Source organism: Glycine soja, chromosome 7 (assembly GCF_004193775.1).
Source record: "Glycine soja cultivar W05 chromosome 7, ASM419377v2, whole genome shotgun sequence".
In the NCBI taxonomy this organism is placed as follows: Eukaryota; Viridiplantae; Streptophyta; class Magnoliopsida; order Fabales; family Fabaceae; genus Glycine; species Glycine soja.
Genome location: NC_041008.1, coordinates 10,291,621 through 10,314,656, shown reverse-complemented (window position 1 = coordinate 10,314,656; position 23,036 = coordinate 10,291,621). Strand labels below are relative to the sequence as shown.

General features: G+C 31.1%; 3 protein-coding genes and 1 pseudogene across 3 annotated transcripts; 3 read left to right on the top strand and 1 right to left on the bottom strand.

Annotated features, from left to right (window-relative positions):
- Positions 1-202: 202 nt before the first annotated feature.
- LOC114420343 lies at positions 203-661 on the bottom strand. The gene has a single exon (XM_028386260.1). It carries the CDS (start codon positions 659-661, stop codon positions 203-205), a length of 459 nt encoding a protein of 152 aa, XP_028242061.1.
- Positions 662-6,586: 5,925 nt separating this feature from the next.
- LOC114418705 (mitogen-activated protein kinase kinase 9-like) lies at positions 6,587-7,882 on the top strand. Its single transcript, XM_028384173.1, has one exon. The coding sequence runs from the start codon at positions 6,663-6,665 to the stop codon at positions 7,617-7,619; it is 957 nt and encodes a 318-aa protein (XP_028239974.1). The 5' UTR covers positions 6,587-6,662; the 3' UTR covers positions 7,620-7,882.
- A 5,911-nt stretch (positions 7,883-13,793) lies between these two features.
- Positions 13,794-14,740, top strand: LOC114420342 (annotated as a pseudogene).
- Positions 14,741-19,262: 4,522 nt separating this feature from the next.
- LOC114418704 (dihydropyrimidine dehydrogenase (NADP(+)), chloroplastic-like) lies at positions 19,263-22,706 on the top strand. Its single transcript, XM_028384172.1, has 7 exons — positions 19,263-19,946; positions 20,653-20,916; positions 21,006-21,176; positions 21,566-21,678; positions 21,773-21,959; positions 22,109-22,218; positions 22,336-22,706. The coding sequence occupies exons 1-7, from the start codon at positions 19,674-19,676 to the stop codon at positions 22,490-22,492; spliced, it is 1,275 nt and encodes a 424-aa protein (XP_028239973.1). The 5' UTR covers positions 19,263-19,673; the 3' UTR covers positions 22,493-22,706.
- Positions 22,707-23,036: the final 330 nt, after the last annotated feature.

Here is a 23,036-nt window from a genome sequence, read left to right as displayed (position 1 = left end):
GTCCAAGGAGACCACAATGTGCGCAGAGTGGATGACCTTTGTCCTTCTTGTTGCCAGATTTCAAATTCTAAGAGCCTTGAACAACACATGCCAATTGCGAATCCAAGGGAGTTTGCACATTACTTACCTCCCGCTGCTTTTCTTCTTGAATCACCAGAGAGAAAGCACGTTGAATGGAGGGAAATGGATCCATGGTGAGAATCTAGCCATGAATCTGACTGTAACTTTCATTGAGGCCTAGCAAAAATTTCAGGACATACTCAAAATGAAAGTGATCTAAGAGTGATTGAACACCACCATAGTGACAATGATGTACATGCTTGTACTCACTGAGTTCTTTCCAGATCGATTTCATCTTTGAGTAATACTGCAAAATAGAGAGGGAACCTTGCAAGCAATTTGACAAATCATGTTTTAGTTGAAGGATGCGAGGTCCATTGTTTTGCTGGAAGCGATCCTCAAGATCCTTCCATATTGTTGTTGCATTTGAGGAATAGGTGACACTTGCAGCAACTTCTTTTGAAATGGAATTCATGAGCCATGATGCAACAATGTTGTTGTTACGGAGCCACACATGATGCAAAGGATCTTTAGGATCAAGTGGAGGAATTGTTCCATCAACAAATCTGAGTTTGTTTCTTCCACCAAGAGTCATGAGCATTGCTCGTTTCCATGAGTTCCAATTCTCCTATGTGAGAGGCTGAGATACGAGAATCAAACCAGGACTATCAACATTATGATGATGTAAGGATCATATGGATCGTCCATGGTAGAATGCTCGAATGGTTGAAGAACTTTGGAGATGAAAGATGAATAAAGGAAGAAGGTTGCGGAATTTACACTTCTAATACCATATTAAGTTCTGGAGAAAATTATATTATTCATTGAAAAAAATTGAAAATTGATATATTATAGGATCGAGTATATATACACAGAGGTGTCTTTCCCTTGTTCTCAAAGATCTAACAAACTTTTTTTAACAAACTGTAACAAAAAAACCAAAAGTTAAAATACACGTGTGTTGATATAAATTCTATTTAAATTTAATTAGAATTCACTTATAATATAAATTTTAGTGACATGAATTATATACGATATTTGATAAAATATCACAAAAATAAATTAATATTTATTCATATTTAACGATATTTTTAAATATTATCAAAAAAAATTAATAACATTTTTACGTGTTGAGTAAAAAACTATTGTTAGAAGTTACGCTTGTAATAGTGCTGCATGAACATTAGTTAATAATTTAAAGGGAGAGAGACAGGAGTCAGGAGTATATATCAAGATATGCATTATAGAACATATAAAAAAAAATCTAAATTCTTTTGCAACATCATCTTACTTCTTTTTCATAGTAATTATTAAATATTTAAATGTTTCATTTTTTTATAGATTACAATTTTTTCCTTGGGAAGGCAATTATACTTAAGTAAAATATTATAAACAACAAAGTTTTTTTTCCAAACATTTGATATAGTTATATATTCAAAACTTGAAGTTATGACTACTAGTTAAATTAGAATAATTGTGCACCAAATGACCTGCAAGCACCAAATGTATTTTTAAAACATTAAATATATATATTTTATTTAATACATTTCTTATTTGTGGAAAAATATAACATTACTCGATTTTTTTAAAAAAAAGTCTTGCATATCTGCATTCACAAAATAACAACTTTATTATGTTCATTAATTAATATATATCTTAATGCATGGCCGGTTTTCAACCTCTATCCAGTAGCAGCCCTCAGCCAAGTTGTGCAACTTGATTTCTGGGACCAGTTTCCACAGATACCGATTATGCAAACTATTTAACTCCCCCCAATTCCAATTGCACATATCAAACTCACCACTTACCTAATTCGAATTTTGAGTGATCACCAACACTTTAATAAAATAGGATTGATTAATTGGTGGTTTTTTTATCGAGTAATGTTAAATTTTGAGTTATCATTTTCCTCATTATTTAGTTTTCAATAATAATAATAATAATAATAATAATAATACAAAGGCTAGTCAGTATCTTAGGAACATTAGTGAAGAAATTTAAAATGAAAAGCGTCATTTTACCGTGATTTTTAATGTATTTTCAATGTGAACTTTAATAGAAAAATATTTTAAATTCTTAACCAGTATCTCAAGAATATTGGTTAACAAAGAACCTAATGATGATGATAATGTTTAAATTTACAGCCCGCTGCAAAGAATGCTACTAGTATTTTTCTATTGCAAAATTGCTCTCCATTGCCTAGCTAACATTGTACAAGTAACTAGTAATATATGTTTTCGGGATTTGTCTTCTTTGGAAGTTGGAATCTTGGACAAATTATTGATGAGCCCACACCATACAACAATACTTCTTATTATAGCAATAATAATTTATTATGACTATTGTATTTTTTTTTCAGAAAATAAAAAAAACAAAGTTGTCTTGTAACGGACTTCTCTGGCTTATTGACTTATTATTTTTGGCTTCTGGCTATATATATACTCATCCAAGCAAATATGTTGTCCTATTTAAATCCTCTCGATCGATTATAAAAACAGGTCGAAAAGATTCCCACGTTTTAAAATGATAAGCAGCATGAACATTTTTTCGGCAATAAAAAATAATTTAGATGTTTATCAATTGGAGAAACATCGTGATGGTTCTGAAATTAAGTGTTGTTTTAGGTCATTTTAGTTTATGTGATGAGACATATATATATATATATATATGAAACAGAGTCCTAAGTAGATGGTGATATTATTTTCAAGAATCGAAAAGTTGTATATTCATAATTGATTTAACACAATTTTAAAGGGAACTAAAAATAATTTATAATTGATTGGTTTTTAAAAAATTACATTTAATTGTTGAAAGATAGCAAAAAAATAATATAATTTTAGGCTTTCTATTTCAAAATGCAAGAACATAAAGAAATTAGTTTAATGCAATTAGAAAAATGTTAGATTTAAGGTTCATTTTATAATTTAGGTGTTTAATTCAATTCGATTTCTTAATTTGTCTACTATATTTTCTAATTTATTTAAATCTTAATTAATTAATTCTTTGATCAATCAGATATTTATCCCTAATTAACAATCATAATCTTGTAGGTGAAATTAAATAAGTATAAGCATTAAGATTTGAAATCTCTAATCGTATGAACATCTGATGGGAACTATTAACTACCATTAATTTTAAACCTCAGAAGTCCATAAAAACAAAATGTATTAACTAAATAAATAATTAGTTATATTATCATAATGTATCTGTAACGAGTAACGACCACCCTTTTAATCGGCTAGCCACGTGTATTCATCCTCATATTAATCATATACCATATTTATCCCTTTTTTTAAGAGATATTTATCGCGGTTTTTAAATTTTTAAAAAAAATAAATGATAGAATAATTAATTGAGAAATGAATTATAACTTGTAATGAAGATATGTGATAAACAAATAAAAAATATAATAGTTTAAAAAAACCGGAAAAACTTAGAAACCACCAAATACTTTTTTTTAGAATAACCACCACCAAATAAACTTGCCAAAGGAGGGAAACAATTTTGATAGTTTACTTAAAATCAAAAGATGCATAACCTGAATCCCCCTACTCATTTCAAGGGTTACTACAAACTACTATTAATTTTAAACCTCGGGAGTTCATAAAAATTAAAATACATTAACTAAAAAAAATTATTAACTATAATTCATTACATTATCATAATTTATTTGTAACAACCACTCATTTAATCAGTTAGCCACGTGTATTCATCCCTATATATATTAATTATACATCATATTTATCCCAGCTTGTAACTTAAAAAATATTAAATGATATAATAAGTAATTAAGATTCTGGTTTAACTTATAATGATGATATGCATGTGATAGACAACTAAGAAATATAATATTTTTCAAGAAAAAAACTTAAAAACTACCAAAAAAAAATATGAAAACACAATAAATATTATTTTTTTAGGAAGATGAAAGTATAATAAACATAAAATCAAAATATGAAGAACCTGAATACTCGATCCCCTACTAATTTCAAGGGTAACTACAAACTACCATTAATTTTAAACATTAGAAGTCCTTAAAAACTAAAATACATTAACTAAATAAAAGTATAGAATAAATTACATTAATATATCTTGAACTTCTATCAAATTATATATAACTTCATTCTTTATTATTTTTATTTTCTACACTAGCACTCCTTTACGTTTTAAAACATTATATCAGTACTTCTTCATATGTTCGAAAATATTACAAAAACATTCTTTCTAACATCTTCTAAAATCTTACACTAACACTCTCAAAAAAAGAAATGTAATAGTTCAAAAAGCATTAAATATTTATGTAATTGCACGAAATTTCAAAAAGTGTTACTATAATTTGCTCTAAAATATATTAACTCTTTTCTGCTGAAATAAAATTTATTAACTGATAAAATAATTAGTTAATTATATTATCATAATATATTTGTAACAGCCACCTTTTTAATCAGCTAGCCACGTGTATTCAACCCTATATTAATCATTAATCATATACCATATTTATTATCGTAGCATTTAATTTCTTAAAAAATATTAAATGATAGTATGAGTAGTTAAGAAATTAGTTTAACCTGTAATGATGATATGCGATCAACAACTAAGAAATATAATATTTTCAACAACAAAAAAACTTTTTTTTAGGGAAACAAACAAAAACCTTAGAAACCGCCAAACACTGTGAAAACAAAATGAAACATTAATCTTTTTTAATAAGATGAAAGTATAATAAATTTGTCTAATTAGAGAAACAATTTTGGTATATAATTTACTTAAAGCATACAGAACCTGAATCCTCCCCTCTAATTTCAAGAGTAACTAGAAATACCATTAATTTTAGATTAAATTATATTCGTATTTTTATTTTATTTTTTCAAATTACACGTAACAACACGCCTAATTTTAAGAGTAACTAAAAATACTATTAAATTTAAAGAAAATTATACTCACATTTCCTCTGAACTTTTTTCAAATTGCACACAACACCTATATTAAATTTTAAAAAAATGAAAGTATAATAAATTTGGCAAAGTTGAAAACAATTTTGGTAGTTTACTTAAGAACACGCAGAACCTGACCCTCCCCTACTAATTTTGAGAGTAATAAAAAATATCATTAATTTTAGAGCAAATTATACTCACGTATCCTTAGTTTTATTAAATTACACGTAATTCTACTAAAAGCTCTTTTAGTTTAAAAATATTACATTAATATATTTTTATATGTTACAATAATATCTTCTTAATGTTTAAAAATATTATACTAACACTCTCTTATATATTACATCAATACTTCTTATAAAAGAAATTATTATAATAATTAAAAAAGCAAATATGTTTATATAATTTTATAAAATTTTAAAGAGTAATTAATATAATTTACTCTTAATTTTAAACCTGATGGTCCATAAAAAACTAAAATTCTGTAAAGGGTAAAAAAACACAATATCCTGAAGTAAATAGTAACTATCATTATTTTAAAAAGGTTTAATTACTCATTTAGTCCCTATAATTTTATTATTTATATATTTTAGTTCCTATAGTTTTAAGCAATTTTTTTAATCTTTATAGTTTTAAAGTAGTTTTTTTAGTTCCTATAGTTCATATTTTAATTCTCTTTTAGTCCTTATAGTTTGAAAGTGGTTTTTTTGTCTTTATAATTTATATTTTAATTTTCTTATAATCCCTATAGTTTAAAAGTGGTCTTTTTAGTCCATATATTTTATATTTTAATTTATTTTTAGTTCTTACCATCAAAATATAAGTAATATTATCAATTACAATTAACTACAAAAATATTAAAAAATAATTCGTAACTAATTTATCGCAAGATAATTTATAATAAAAAATAGTTGATAATTTATAATTAATTTATAGCTAATTAATTTTATACATCTTTTGTAATAAGCATTAAAATGTAATTAAAATATAAATTATGGAGACTAAAAAGATCACTTTCAAACTATAAAGACTAAAAGAAAATAAAAATGTAAATTATAAGGTCTAAAAATATCATTTTTAAACTATAAAAAATAAAAAAAAATTAAATGTAAACTAGATATGAACTAAAAAAATTCACTTTCATATTATAGAGACTAAATGATATCAATTGTAAAAGTATAGAGACCAGTTATTTAACTTTTTAAAACAAAGTAATCCATAAAAGCTAAAATTCTTTAAAAAAAGTAAAAAAAATCTCAAAATTCATACCTAGACTTTTTGTTTATTAATAATTCATACCTAGACTTTTTGTTTATTAATAATTCATACCTAGACTATTGAATTCAAAATCATATAAAATTTAAAAATTGAAGATAAGAGTGAGGAAGTTGGGAACTGTGAAAGGCCTGCTACATTTTATCACATGCAAAATAAGAAAAGTAAACAAAACTCAGCTCCAGAAGCATATGCATATCCAAAGCATTTTATCACGAACAATGATTCAAAAAGTGGGTCCCACTCCCATATCCAGCCTCTTTCCTTCCTCAAAAGCCACCATCACATTCACTTCCCACTCACTTATATAAAAACCCTCACACCATTCACACCTCACTTTACGTTTCCTTTTCACTTTTCTTTTTCTCATTTCGTCCGCCCTCAACCGCCGTGATGGCCCTCGTCCGCCACCGCCGCCACCCCAACCTCCGTCTCCCCCTCCCGGAGCCCTCCGAGCGCCGCCTCCGCTTCCCCCTCCCCCTCCCTCCCACCACCACCGCCAAACCAGCCTCCGGCGACGCCATTGCCGCCGCCGACCTCGAGAAGCTCGCCATCCTTGGCCACGGAAACGGCGGCACCGTCTACAAAGTCCGCCACAAGGCCACCTCCGCCACCTACGCGCTCAAGATCATCCACTCCGACACCGACGCCACCAGGCGCCGCCGCGCCCTCTCGGAAACCTCCATCCTCCGCCGCGTTACCGACTGCCCCCACGTTGTCCGCTTCCACAGCTCCTTCGAAAAGCCCTCCGGTGACGTGGCGATCCTCATGGAGTACATGGACGGCGGCACCCTCGAGACCGCCCTCGCCGCCAGCGGCACGTTCTCGGAAGAGCGACTCGCCAAGGTGGCGCGTGACGTCCTCGAGGGGCTCGCGTACCTCCACGCGCGCAACATCGCTCACCGCGACATAAAGCCCGCGAACATCCTAGTAAACTCCGAAGGGGATGTTAAGATTGCAGACTTCGGAGTCAGCAAACTCATGTGCCGCTCGCTCGAAGCGTGTAACTCTTATGTCGGCACGTGCGCGTACATGAGTCCCGACCGGTTCGACCCGGAAGCGTATGGCGGGAACTATAACGGTTTTGCTGCGGATATTTGGAGTTTGGGTTTGACCCTATTTGAACTCTATGTGGGTCACTTCCCATTTCTTCAAGCGGGTCAGAGACCCGACTGGGCTACCCTTATGTGTGCAATTTGCTTCGGCGACCCGCCGAGCCTCCCCGAGACCGCGTCACCGGAGTTTCGCGATTTCGTGGAGTGCTGCCTCAAGAAGGAGTCCGGGGAAAGGTGGACGACGGCTCAGCTCTTGACCCACCCGTTTGTGTGCAATGACCCGGATACATGTTAAGTGGGTTGACCCGGTTGTTTTTTTGTTATGACTTGGATCTTGGAATCACCTTTTTGAGTTGGTGTATATTCCCCCGGATTCAAACCTTTTCAGTTTTAGGAGAACCATCCCCTTTGTAAATTATGATAAAAGGGAATTTAAAATTCTGAATTATTTATCTACGGCTCTATTGTTTTCAATTCTTAACTGAGTCTAAGAGAATCATTCCCTTTGTACGTAAATTATGCTTGCCAATGATAAAAAGAATTTAAAATTCTGAATTATCTATTGCTCTTTTATTTCAATTTTAAACTGAGTCTAATTTTTAGTTTTTTACACCATTAACCAAGGGTTTTGTTGTTTTTGAAACATCTAACTCGAATATACTTCTTCCTTGTGAAGGATATTCTTGATGTTAAATATCAAAGAAATTTATCAGAAATCATAATATATATAATTTTAAAAATAATTATTATAAACATCAATTAACTTACCCTAATACTAATTTATAATTAAACATCAATCATTTTATAATGTTAGTATATATATTATTTTAAAAAAAATTGTGTTTGATATTTGAATTTTTACGGGTAACTAATTAAGTCATAAGTATTGTATTGAAGTGTGAAATTGAGAATGGAATAAAAATTATATGATTTTAAAGGGACAGAATGGGAAAGGGCAGTAGATAATCCAAATTCGAATGGAATGGGGTGGTTTGTTTGATCAATATTGGGTGGATAAGAAATGATTTGAATTGATAATGAAAGCAATGGGCAATGGGTTTGCTGGAATTAATGATGTGGGACTGCGAGGTGAAAACGATGAGGTAGGTGAGTGGAAGGTGGAAGGGTGGAAGGAATGCATGAACGTGGAACAATCCTTTGTTTTGCACTTTAATTACTTTGTTATGAGTTGTCAAGTTGATGAGCAATGAGCACTAGAGCACTAGCTTCTCTCATCATGGCTGTCGTCATTTTATTTGGAAGTTTTTGTGTGCACCACTTCACGTTTTGTGTGCTTAACATTGTCCTGTATGATAAAGAAGAAAACGTGGGGGAGAAATAAAAGAGGAAGCCACATGTTTGGACAAAATAATAATATTTTTTTAAAAAATTATAGCAGAAAAAATAGATAAAATGTAACCGTGTAAACTGTAAAGTGATATGTTTTATTATTGTTTACATTCTTAAAGTTCGGTCACAAGAACGAGAAAAAATGTTGAAAAGAAAGGAGAATATTTCGATAAAGAACAAAAAGTGATAGTAATGATTTAAAATCTCATTAGAGAATAAAGAGAAGATACCATTGAGAGAGGGAGAGAATATAACGAGAATGTAATTGTGTAAAATGATATTTTAGTTATTTGGTAGTAAGGAAATTTAGAGTTTTCTACTCCAAAATAAAAAAGAAAAAAGAAAAATTACACAAATAATACAAGAGTTAATCGTGTTTTTAGTTCCTAAGTTTTTTTTATATTTTTTGTCTTAAAAAAATTGATCAATCTTAATTGATGATATTTGTGTCTATTAATATTTTTAGTCTCTCCATTAAGTCTCATTAATTGATGTTGCAGCGACTTTAATGAATGTCACATGTTAGTTTTTAGTGATAGTCATACTTAGAGATTAAAACGGTCAGAAGATGCTTGATCAACAAACATGAACCCACCAACTAGTCTACGAGTGGTTTCTCTCTCATGCCTTTCATCGAACACCAAAGCTCTCATGCTTATCCATCACACACCTTTAATCGAACACCAAATCTTTTGCGAAACCTGGCTTGTGTTGTGCTGATTAGCTTATTTTTCTTCTTTGCGTGCTATTGTAAGCTCGATAACATCGTAGATCAAATACATATCTAGGGAAAAAAATCAAATCTGAAACTCCAAACCCAACTCAAACCCAAAAAATTCATCTTCCTCTTATTGGTGGCGACATGGATTTAGATCCTGAATCCAACCTCAAAATGAATTGAAACTCCAAATCCAGATAAAGCGGTCGTTGTCGCGGAGTAGAGCGATGGCTGGCAAATAGTTCGCGTCGCTGAACATTGTGTTGTGCAGGTTTGGGGAAATCAGTGGCAGCAGCGCAGAGATTCGGGTTTGGGTTTGGGAAAATCATCAAATCTAACTCCACGCTCACCTCCTCCTTATCTGAATCATCATCGTCACCCTCGTTCTTTTCATCACTACAAGGTCTGACGAGTCTCGATATCTTTCGAACGGTGTTTCATTCGTTGTTTCCGTCATAGGTCTGCGAGCAAGGTCACTGTCATTGTTAACAGAATGAATTGGTAAAATAAATTCCTCAGTTGTAGGATAAGTATATATACAACTCATTTGACCACCCCCATGTTATCTATGCACCAAGTTCATGTTATCTATGCACCAAGAAATGTTATGTGAGGAAATGTATTTGAAAAAAGCACACAAGTACATGTCTAAAGATAAGTTAAAATATATAAGTGAGGAGTAATACTCACGATAATTTTTGGATTAAATTAGACATAGACTCACGTTCTAAAAATCTAAAAGTTGTGGTGATATCATGGTAGAATCACTAGTGAGAATAACACCAAGTGTTGATGAATCTGAGAATTAGAACCCATTTGTAATTGGATTTATTTTGGGATTTGGTTCGATGAATAATGTTGTTGCATTTGTGATTTTGTGAGTTCGCATAAGGAAAACAATGGAAGAGTTTGATTATTCTGGTGTGAGATGATTAGCTGGCGTCAAGCTATTTTGTGGGGGTTTACACCGCCAGAAGTTTCAATACCTTTAAAAAAGCTTTAACAAGCATTTTCTAGCAGTTAAAACTGTCAGAAATTTTATTATCAGTATAATCATAATAAAATTAATGACCCGTTATTATTTAATGCCAAAATTTGATGGCAAAGATCAAAATCAATGACAGAAAAAAAATAATAAACTATGACCAATCAATTTTTTTAAGAGACAAAAAACATAGTGAATCTATACTATAACTAAGAGACCAAAAACATACTGAATCCATACTATAACTACAAGTGTTATTTATCAAAATGATACAGATTAGAATTGCCATTGAAAATTCGGTGCCCAATCCGATTTCTCACTGTCCCACCTTTAATTTTTTTTCCTGCGGAACATAGGAAATTGGTTTGTGGAGAACCAATTCTCTAACGTGCCATTTATTTTTTATTTGTTTTCTTAATTGTATATTTTATTTTTAAAACAATTTTTATTTTTATTTCCTTTTAGTTTCCAATTTTATGATTTATTTTTTAAAATATATTAGTCATAGAAATTAGTTAATTCCTTTAAATGTTTGCATGGAGGTGATTTTTGTGTCATTTTATTCATATTTATGATATTTTATTAACTAAGTAATAGTTTAGTTCTATAGATGAATATGATGATATAAGTTTCACATATTAAAATGATAATAATTCTTCAAAATGATGTCCAAATATACAAAAAAAAAATAAAATTAAAGGTCGTTCAAAACTCTCCTATATACACCAAAATAGATACGAGGAAACTAAATTTAATAAAAAGATGTCTCATGTGTTACAACCTAGGTCATTTTAGAAACAAATATTCTCATCGTGTTGGAAATACAAGATCAAGTCAACAATATTAATTTTAATCTTATATCTGTTTGTTATTTTAATTCTTAGTCAAAACAACGTTAATTTTAATATTATGTTGTATTGCTTGTAATTTTATTTTATTTCATTGTTAACTTAATCTATTTTTTTAGTAAAATTACAGTTGTGGATTAAATAAAAAATTTATTGACAAATTATTTATTTATAGAAAGATTAAAATATTTTTTTTAAAAAATAGAAATGAAAAGAAAATGGAAATTCACTGTAGAAAATAATGAAAAATATATACAATTAAAAAAATAAAATAAATAAATGACACGTTGAAAAAACAATGTAAAGGAAAAAACAAAATTTAAAAATAAAAAAATAGAATTAAAACCAATTTCCCAATATTGAAAGCAAAAACAAATTTGGATGCACATTGAGAAATCGGTTTAGGGATGATCAATTTTTTTTCTAGGAAAAGTAATTTGTATCATTTTGGTAAATATTTTGGCACATGTATTATTTGTGTAATTTTAATTTAGTTTTTGTATTTTAGCATGGGTCTAAACTCATAAATTTATGTCTTGTAGTAGAGTCCTTGAGAGAAAAGTAAAAGATATATTTTTAATGGTTTGAAATAAAAGTTTAATAAACATATATTATTAGTGTGAAAAAGCATTCATTGTTAATCAATCTTAACATTGATGTAACTTTTAAATTTATTAGTTATTTTTTCTTCTAAAATAATGTAAAATTATTATTATAAAAGTTAATAAATTTATATTATAAAAGTCAATTCATGATTATGTTTAATTAATTATAATAATTAATTTAAATAATAACATTTTATTGCTATTATATTAAAATTAATTATTTTAAAACACTAACGATATTAATATCAAACTAAGAGAAGGACTATTTTAGATAATATTATAAAATTAAAGAATCAAAATAAATATTTTATAAAAATTAATAAAAAAGATTGAGACAGTTAAAATCCATCATTATTTTTTAGCCAATTCATCATTATGTTTAATTAATTATAATAATTAATTTTAATAATGACATTTTTATTGTTATTATATTAAAATTAATTATTTTAAAATGCTAACGATATTAATACCAAACTAACAAGAAGGATTATTTTGGATAATATTGCAAACTTAAAGAATCAAAAAAAAAATTAACCATAAATTACCAAAGAAAAATTACTAAATACATAAGTGACTAAAATAATATTTTAGGCTTTAAAAAATGATTTGCAATCATCAAGATTTTTGTGATCACAATTGTATCTGTATCCACAACATTTTATCTTAGTATTTTTCTCATTATTAAGGATCCGATGAAATCACAGGTACAATTTAAAACTTTTTAGTTAATACATTATAATTTCTTTTCACTGAAAAATATATTAATAAAATATAATATTATTTAAAAATAAATTAATTTAGGATCACATATAGTGAATAAAAGTAATTTCTTTTCACGAAAAAATACCCATTAATGAGAAACGTTAATTGAAAAATAATATAGGGAATAAGATTTTACTATTTTTATTTTTATAATTCAATAATAAAACCAAGTTAATTAGGTAGTTAGTTTTTTTATATAGGCAAATGTATTTTTACGGAGATAATGTTACTTGAGCAGTGTAAAATTATTATGAGTGATAAAACTTATAACAACTTAATTTGTCAACTATTTTGTAAGTCAATTTTTTCATTAGCTTAATAGTGGGATTTAGAGATTCTTTTTTACAAATTAAAAAATCTTTTTGTAAAACAATTTTATTGATAACAATTAAAAGATACAACTTGATTTCTTCAAATACAACTAAAAATGAAATATAATCAAATTATTGTTTTTACAGAAATGCTAGGTTAGATATCTTAACATGATAAGGATTTGCATCACTTTATAATGATTCTATAACACGACTGACCAATCAAACATACATTTCTCTAAGTTTGGATAACACATTCCTAATAAATAGTTAGATGCATATTAACACATCACCCCATAGCTAGGGATGAGTGAGTTTTTTCTAGACTTTAAACTCTCACTCCAAAAGAAAAAATCTTTTACATACCCACTAATGCTTATGTTATGCCACTCTAACACAAACCAAGTTAAGGCTTGTAAATTGCTTGACATGTGCAATGCCTCAAATTAGTCTTCTCGAGGATCTGAATTACCCATTTCAGGACTAACTCATTAAATTTTATATCTTAGGACTCCATAAAAAGTAAATTAATTCTTTAAAAGATAACAAATCTCAAAATTAAATGTTGATGTGTCATCAAATTCAAAATCATGTATTAAATTTTGAAATGAAAGATAAAATTGAGAAGCCAAAAATTGTGAAAGGAAGACTAAATTTGTTGCATGCAAATCAAGAAAATAAAACAAGCTTTGCTCAAGAAGTTACCCACATCCATTGCATATTACCATGAACAATGATTCACAAAGTGGGTCTCCTTCCCATATTTGTTCATTTGCCTTTTAAAGCCATCATTATGTATCCCGTTTGCTTAATATATACCCCTCACACTTATCAAATCTACATTGTACTTTTATTTTCAATTTCACTTTCTTTGCCCTTCAACTACTATGATGGCCCTTATTCGTCGTCGCCACCCTAACCTCTGCCTCCCCATCTCTAAGCCTATTCAGTGTCGCCCCCACTTCCCCCTTTACTTAACCCTCACCACCACCAAACGCACCACCAATGATGCCATCACCATTGATGACCTTGCGAAACTCATTATTCTCGGCCATGGAAATGGCAGAACCGTCTACAAGGTCTACCATAAAGTCACCTCCATCACTTACGAGTTGAAGATCATCCATGGTGAAATTGACGCCATCACACACTGTCATGCACTCTTAGAAGCATCAATTCTTCGTCGTACCATTGATTGCCTCCATGTGGATCACTTTCATAGCTCTTTCGAGATGCCCATCGGTGATGTGGCAATCCTCATGGAGTACATGGGCGGTGGCTCCCTCGAGACTGCCCTTACCATCAACAGCATATTCTTTGCAGAGTAACTTGTGACAATGGTGTGTGAAGTCCTTAATGGCCTTGCATACCTTCACGCACACAACATTGCGCATCGTGACATCAAGCCCGCAAACATTATCATAAACACTCAAGGGAAGGTTAAGATTATTGACTTTGGAGTCAACAAAGTCATGAGTCACATGAAATATGTAATTCATATGTCGACACGTATGCATACATGAGCCCTAAACGATTCAACTCAAATGCGTATGGTGGGAAATATAATGGTTTTGATGCTGATGTATAGAGTTTGGGTTTGACACTTTTTGAACTCTATGTGGGTCACTTCCCATTACTTCAAGAGGGTCAAAGGCCCAATTGGGCCACTCTTATATGCGTCATTTGCTTTGATGAACCATCGAGCCCCCCAGAGACTGCATCACCAGAATTTTGCAACTTTGTTGAGTGTTGCATCAAGAAGGAGTCTAGCGAAAGGTGGACAACGAGTCAACTCTTGACCCACCCATTTGTTTGCAAAAACTCAAAACCTTGTTAAGTGGTTGACTCGAGTTTTGTTATGACTAGGATCGAGTCTGGATAACATTAATTTTTCTTTAGATAATCTTTTAAAGTTTATGAATATTTCCCCATATTCAAACTTTTTCGGTTTTAGGAGAATCATTCCATTAGGAAACTATTCTCTTTAATGATATAAAACAATTTAGAATTCAAAATTATGTATGGATCTTTGTCTTCAATTCTAAATTGAGTTTAATTTTTCACATTGTTAACCAATCAATCAAAAACTAATATCGATTGCATAGATTAATTGGTGTGTGATTGTTCCAATTTAATATCTTTGTCCCTATATATAAGATCTTTTTCACTTTATTGTTTGTCCTTTTTTATGAGGCCATCTACTAAAGTATGGTGCATTAATTATTTTTATCCTATAATATCCTTAATTAATTATAGTATTCTCTCTCAAAACATTAATTACTCCTTAGTGAGAAACAATTAAGTGGAGAGAGAAATGAAGAGTAATTTTGGAAGAGTAGTATAAATAATTAACAAATTTAATGTGATTGATTAAATTAACTACTTGTCTTAAAGGGTGTAAATTAGTTGAAAGAGCCTTATATATAGGAACGAAGGTTTTAATAGTCAAAGGAAGAGATTGGTAATTTATTAATACTCTTATGCATTTGGAATTGGATTGTGTATTTAGTAATAAACCAAAAAGAATCATGATAGGTATAATTTTGAAATTTTTTATTTACTATTGATATTTTAAAATTGTACATATATTATTTGTTTTTTTAAATTTTTTTCTTGATATTTTAATTTTTTACTAGTAACTAATTAAGTATAAGTGTTGCATTAAGAATGTAATGACATGTTTAATTAATATTGGTTAAGAATTTAATTGATTGATGACGAAAGCAATGGGTAACGGATTTTTGAAGAGAATGGAATGAGAGATGAAAACGATGAGGTAGGTGTGTGGAAGATGGAAAGGAATGCTTGAACATGAGATAATAATTGGTTGTGCACTTTTGCTTATCATGAATTGATAAGACATCAATAAGCTAAGTAGTGAGCAGTAGCTTCTATTAGCATGGTCATCGTCATTTTATTTAGACGTATGTGTGTGATAGAGTAACATAAAATGTGGGTTAATTATGTTTTTAAAAATTTTGACAAATCTTTTTGAAATACTATGTATCGTCTTACCAACAATACGATGCAAAAGATAACTTTTAATTTTTGTATGTGTTTTAACCTCAAGAAACTTATAAATAGATATGAAGATTAAAAGATATATTTGAAACACAATATTAAAACATGTTATAAGTAAGAAATAAAAGAGATAAAAAAACACACAAGAAAAAATTATTGTGGTTCATCTCTCATTGAGAATACATTTAATTCTTGACATACCTTCGAGTTTTCAAGCTAACAACTAACTAGTCTTTAACTTTTCTCTCCAAACAACATAATAAGTATTCTTTCTCTCAAAGCCTCTCCAAGCTTAACCTAAATCACTAAGACAAAGGTAAGGGTAAGGTTAATTAACTATATTGCATTTATCTGACAAAAGTTACAATGTTTAAGTCTTAATCCTTCTACACATAAAGAACTTTAAATTTTTTGAGAGCTTTGAATACAAGATACAAGGTTTCAACAATTCGATCATGGTCAAGAAGGTCTCTTGTATTTATAGGCATACTTCTAAAGTATTCATCGAGACTTCAAAGATTTCAACAATTTTTCACATATCAAAGCATATAATGGGAAGAGCATTTTTCACCCTAAACATTAAAACAAGCAATTAGTATATAAAAGATTTCAAAAAGCCAACTATAAGTACCGTAAGTGAACAACATATACAAGGTTTTTACGTGTTACATGTAAAGCATTACTAAAAATAACAGATTCAACGATGATTTTAATGGCCTTGCAAAGAGGGTTTTGAACCATCTTTGAAAGTTATGTCATGGAAAGTTAATACTTTTCACGACAGTTAATTGACCGTCTTCATATAGGTACATGACGGTTTTTTAAATAAACTGTCTTAGAATTTTTTTTTGAAAAAACATTTGCTTTTATGAAGGTTTTCAAGTCAAAATCATTTTAAAATGACAACTTTTCTAAGAAGGTTTTGACTTGAAAACCATCTTAGAAGGGTATCATTCTAAGATGTTTTTCAAATCAAAACCGTCTTAAAATGATTGATTTTCTAAGATGGTTTTACACTAAAACCGATGTCGTTATTAGAATAATTTTTCATGCTTATGGCCCATTGCAACCCACCACTTTTCTGTAGGGTTAGGACCAATGTTCTGTAAGCCTTGAAAGAAAAACATGTCTCACCAAACATTCAATAAAATAAATAAAAAACAAAAAAAAATTAAGCACTCATTTAATTTGAAAAGACACAATAGTATAAAAAAAATCCAAAAGCTATAGAAGAAACTTTTGATGAGTGGGATGATCGAACCTGATTTTGATATAGATTTTGATTAAGAATATTGGAGATGGACCAAGAGAACACCTGGTCTAATAATCCTCTACCACAAACCTCTTCCTTTTTGTCATTTGTTCTCACCATCTTCCTTGGCTGTGACATTCATGCAAGCCTAGTTAAGATCAACTTGTATATATATTCCAGAAGCTACATACAGAAGAGCAATGGTAGCTCACTTAGAAATGAAGGAATTGCATTAGTCTTCATTTGTCTTTTCATGATCCTAATTTATACAGGTTTGTGGTTGGTGCATTGCAATATGCTACCCTTACTAGACCTGGCATCAGTTTTGTTGTGAACAAAGTTTGCAAATTTATGGTTGCTCCTCTAGATTCTCACTGGACAGTGGTGAAAAGAATCTTAAGATACCTCAAAGGGACCTTGTCTCATGGTCTGCTACTTCAGCCCACCTCTATTGCAAAGCCCTTGAATATTCGAGCATTCTGTGATGCCGACTGGGCGTCTGATGTGGATGATAGGCGCTCAACCTCAGGAGTTGCCATCTTTCTTAGTCCAAATTTGATATCTTGGTGGTCTTGCAAACAAAAAGTTACTGCCAGTTCCAACATAGAAGTTGAATATCACAGCATAACTCAAACTTCCACTGAGTTAACCTGGATTTATGCTTTGCTGACAGAGTTACAAGTCTCTTTCACTACTCCTATTATTTTTTTGTGATAATCAGATTGCAGGCTCCCTTGTTCATAATCCACTCTTTCATAGCAGAACTAAACACATGGAAATTGATGTGTTTTTTGTCAGAGAAATTTTTTTGGCCAAGTAGCTCACTATTGTTCATGTTCCAGCTCTGGATCAGTGGGCTGACATTCTAACTAAGCCTCTCTCTACCTCAAGGTTTGAAGTTCTTTGCGGCAAACTCAATGTGAAGAGTGTTTCCTCTAAAAACTCTTCCCCTTGAGTTTGAGGGGGGGGGGGGGGGGGTATTGGAGTATGTAAATACACAACTGTGCAAGCAATTTTGTTTCATATTAGACAACAATGTATATGCTGTAAGGGCGATTAGTTTTTACTAAATTGAACCAGTTTATCTAACTCTTTATGAGTAATAATATCAATTTTATCTTTTTCATTTTCTCTCTCACTCTCACTTAGTTTATCAAAAACCACTAAAGATGGATTTACCAGGGGAGGAAGTGTATTGTGATGTGTAGGAGTATCGCATGTAATGTCTATCTGGGTGTTGAGGGGAAGTAATATAATATGTGGGGATGCCTTTTATTTTGCTATCAGAATGATTATGTGAGTGTGATATGGGTATTGCCAAATATTGTGGCTAATACCTTATTCTTTTCCAAGATTTTTATTTTAGATGGATATTATGTCATTATGTGTAGGGTTTTTGGCGTTATGTTTTGAATGACAGTAAATTAAGAGCGTCTTATGGAGTTGGTATTTCAACATTTTTATATTTCAACATTTTTATTTTTTTATTTTATGATTGGTTTGGTTTTAGGATTGAGAGGTATGGATATATTAATGGATTAATGGATGTTCATCATATATATATATATATATATATATATATATATATATATATATATATATATATATATATATATATATATATATATATATTAATTGTTGATGTAATTGTTTACTAAACTTTGTCATATCTTATGTCAAGTTTTAGTTTTCTTTGATAAAATTTCATTTTTTCTTTTGAAAAAATGAATTGAAGGTTCATCTTGTTTCTTTATTTGTAAATCTTAGTTGATCTTTGATAAATTACATGTGTTTATTAACAAATAGATTAAATTTATAATCAAAGAACATGAATCATCACATATCTTATTAATAAATAGTAACAGTAATAAATCTGAGCCATATAATCATTTATAGACAAATTTTGAAATCTCAAGATTGGTAATTTAATTTAAAAGTGATTTTTGTTTTAAAATTGAAAATTACTACTTTAATTTTCTTATTTAAAAAATATAGAATAATTAATTACTACAAACAGTGACTCTATAATAACAATACGTTAACAAAGTACTACAAATACAATACTCTACAAGCTACAATAGATTCCGTGGGTAGAAAAGAAAATAGTGGTGACTTCATTCTTGGGTTAAGTTTGTGACTTTGTCAAAATGCAGAATATCCCTCTCAATCACAGAATCCCAAACGACACCTATTAATTTTATAAAATATGTATTTAATTCACATCATTTTCCCCAAAATCCCTATAATAATATCTTTTCACAGTCATGCTCAGATGAAAGTCCTACCTATGAAGCAATTGTTTACATTTTCCGTCAACCAAAATGCTACAAACGAAACCAGAGATTCGTAATTGCACATTCTCTTTTGTTGTCTCCAGCTCATAGAATATTATAAACTCAGATTCATTCAGAATTTCAGATTCACCTTTTTCTTTTCTTCTCTACCTTCTTTTTCCTCTGACAGCTTTTTGCAGAAAGTTGTGATTTTTCCTTGAAAGATGGCATCTTTGAGCATGATCCAGATCAGAACTGGGAATTGTGCATCTGGGTTTGGTTTGAATTGTGCTGGGAAGGTTAAGGTTGGTCCCAGCAGAGTTGGGTTTAAGGTGTTTGCTTCAGAGACTCAGGCTACAGAGCCTGATCTTAGTGTAACTGTTAATGGGTTGCGCATGCCTAACCCCTTTGTTATTGGGTCAGGTCCACCAGGGACCAATTACACAGTCATGAAGAGGGCCTTTGATGAAGGTTGGGGTGCTGTGATTGCAAAAACTGTAAGCTTTTTTTACTTTCATTTACTCCCCCACCTTTTTCTGCATTAGCTAGTTTGTCTCTTTACAGTGTTTGGTTTGTTGGTAAGAATGAGTTTGTGTTATGATAAATACAAATACCTGAAACTTTTTGTTGTGAATTGGGAATTAAGGCTGAAAACTGGAGAGCTTGGAGTTTTGTGGTCTAAAAGGCCAATCTTTTGAACTGTTTTTGACTTTTGATCTGTTTCTGTGGATTATGTCATCGTGTTAAGCTATTTAGTTACGAGTTTCTGTTGGTTGTCCTTGTCCTGTTATCAAGTTATTATAGGCGGGATCTTCAATTCTTCATGGTTTAGTGTAGTTGACACTTGGATGTTCCTAGTAGATCATCAATTTTGCATTTTTGCCTCTTAAATCTTGAATTGTTGTTGATCCTGTTTGCAAAATGTAGATTCTACCTGGTTCCAGAAAGAATCCTTGGATCTTATTTTGGTGCAGTTGATACTTTTGTTTTCAAATGAAATTAAACCAATGTATAAACAGATTCTCAATGAAGGCAATGCCTTGTTTCTGTAACAAAACAACACTGTACCCGTGTAGTAGGAATATACTTAAATAATATTCCCTTTAGACCCTATTTTGTTTATGAATGTTCTTGCATACCATGCTACTGATTGTTTTGTGTTTTGAAAGGTTACTGTGGGATTTGATCTTTTTATCTTGCTAGGTATCACTTGATGCGGCAAAAGTTATAAATGTAACTCCTCGATATGCCCGGCTACGGGCAGGTGCAAATGGATCTGCAAAAGGAGAAATTATTGGATGGGAGAACATAGAACTTATCAGTGATAGGCCACTTGAAACTATGTTGAAAGAATTCAAGCAATTAAAAGAAGAGTATCCAGACAGAATTCTCATTGCTTCTATCATGGAGGAGTACAATAAGGCTGCATGGGAGGAGCTTATCGATAGAGTTGAGCAAACTGGAGTTGTAAGATGTGTTTCATGGTTGAGTTTGTGACATTTAGCATTTTCCCAACTTGAATTTTCTGATGGCTGACCTCTCTGATATACTCTTAGGATGCATTTGAAATAAATTTCTCATGTCCTCACGGTATGCCAGAACGCAAAATGGGTGCTGCTGTTGGGCAAGATTGTGCTCTTCTGGAAGAGGTTTGTGGATGGATAAACGCTAAAGCCACAATTCCTGTTTGGGCTAAGATGACTCCCAACATAACTGATATTTCACAGGTTGGCTTTGTGCCTTGTCTTTTTATAATACTCTAACCATATTCTAATGTTTAAGAAGTGGAAACTTGTTAAGTTATCAAATTTATGGATTGTCACTGAAATTTTGTAGTCTTTGTTTGTGGAATAGTTGATCCATTGCGCCATGCAAATGCGGTTGTAAGAATTTTTTATGGACTTGTACTTGTCACTTAGAACTGGAAAAAATGTGTTTGTTTAGCTTTATGCATGCGTGCAAACTATTTTCTAAAGCCAATCTTTCTTGCCCTTTATATGTGAAATGTCTTGGTGAACTTTTTTTATGCCAGTTTCAGTTTAGTTAGTAAATGTGTATTGCCCAGTCTCTTTGACAATTACCATGTTAGTAACTTTGTTGATGCTTCTGCTTATAGCCAGCAAGGATTGCTCTAAGTTCAGGATGTGAGGGAGTATCTGCCATAAATACAATCATGAGCGTCATGGGAATCAACCTCAATACATTACGTCCCGAGCCTTGCGTTGAGGGGTTTGCAGTCTCACTCACAACAAATTCATAGTTTTGCTCTGCTTTGCTTTTTTGACCATCTCAAGTACCTAATTTGTCTAAATTTTGTTGTTAGGTACTCAACTCCTGGGGGTTATTCTGCAAGGGCAGTCCATCCCATAGCACTTGGGAAGGTGATGAGCATTGCAAAGATGATGAAGTCAGAGTTTGATAGTGAGAACTATACACTTTCTGCCATTGGTGGTGTTGAGACAGGCGGTGATGCTGCTGAGTTTATCCTTCTCGGGGCAAACACTGTTCAGGTATAATCAACAAACAGCCTTTTAGGCCTATTGATACTCACAATAGGGCATTCTATACTTTGGTCCCTCAGGTTTCTCCTTGATTAATGGAAAATGAGTTAATCCAAACACACACTAAGTGGATGATGTTGTTTTTTTTTTAATTGTAGGTGTGCACTGGGGTTATGATGCATGGCTATGGACTTGTGAAGAAACTATGTCTTGAGCTTCAAGACTTCATGAAAAAGCACAATTTCACATCCATAGAAGATTTCAGAGGGTATGGTATTGAACTGATATGTTCTTTTCCATTTTCGAATTTTTTTTACAATAATCACAGAACAAAAGCATGCTTGACTCTTTGCCCCTCCTTTTTTTTTTATTATGAAAATCTCAGGGTTTCTCTTGAGTATTTTACTACTCACACTGACTTGGTAAGAAGGCAGAAGGAAGCAGTTCAGAAGAGGAAAGCCATAAAGAAAGGGTTGCAATCTGACAAAGACTGGACAGGAGATGGTTTTGTGCAAGAAACTGAAAGCATGGTTTCAAACTGAAATAAAATGTGCAGTTAAATTATATTAGCGTGTTTGGAAATGGACCATGGGCATGGTGTTTCACATCTTAATTAATGTTACTAGTTCTACCTTTTACATTTCCAAACACATTTAAGTAACCTTTCATATGCAATTGCAAATGTTGTCCAAACGTTAAGTATAACTATAGACATTATGTTTTATTATCAATGATGGATATTAATCTTTTCCAAAACAGTATGATGAATTTTATTTCAAGAAATAATGAAAGTAATTTGCTTCTGGGAAGATTATAGTTAACCTTCGGTAGCATTCTTTTGCCAACAAATGGTATTATTACTTTGGACGGTGCACTCTAACACAAAGAAGGGCTTAAAGATGGTTGTCAACATTTAATTTTTATTCAGTCATGAAAAAATACAAGATATTTTTAGTTTTTTAAATGTGAGTTATTTTTTAATCCTCAAAATTTGAAGTTATTTTTTTAGTTTTTGGAATTAGTAAAATGTTTTTTTAGTTTTTCTGTAAAGTGTAAGTTAAATAGAAAATAAGATATTCATAATTT

Bases quoted from the DNA above. Each gene is read 5' to 3' on its own strand.
- LOC114420343 (XM_028386260.1), bottom strand. From the start codon at position 661: ATGCTCATGACTCTTGGTGGAAGAAACAAACTCAGATTTGTTGATGGA.
- LOC114418705 (XM_028384173.1), top strand. From the start codon at position 6,663: ATGGCCCTCGTCCGCCACCGCCGCCACCCCAACCTCCGTCTCCCCCTC.
- LOC114418704 (XM_028384172.1), top strand. From the start codon at position 19,674: ATGGCATCTTTGAGCATGATCCAGATCAGAACTGGGAATTGTGCATCT. The intron at 20,917-21,005 runs GTAAGATGTGTT...ATATACTCTTAG, and splicing joins GAGTTGAGCAAACTGGAGTT to GATGCATTTGAAATAAATTT. The intron at 21,177-21,565 runs GTTGGCTTTGTG...TTCTGCTTATAG, and splicing joins ACATAACTGATATTTCACAG to CCAGCAAGGATTGCTCTAAG.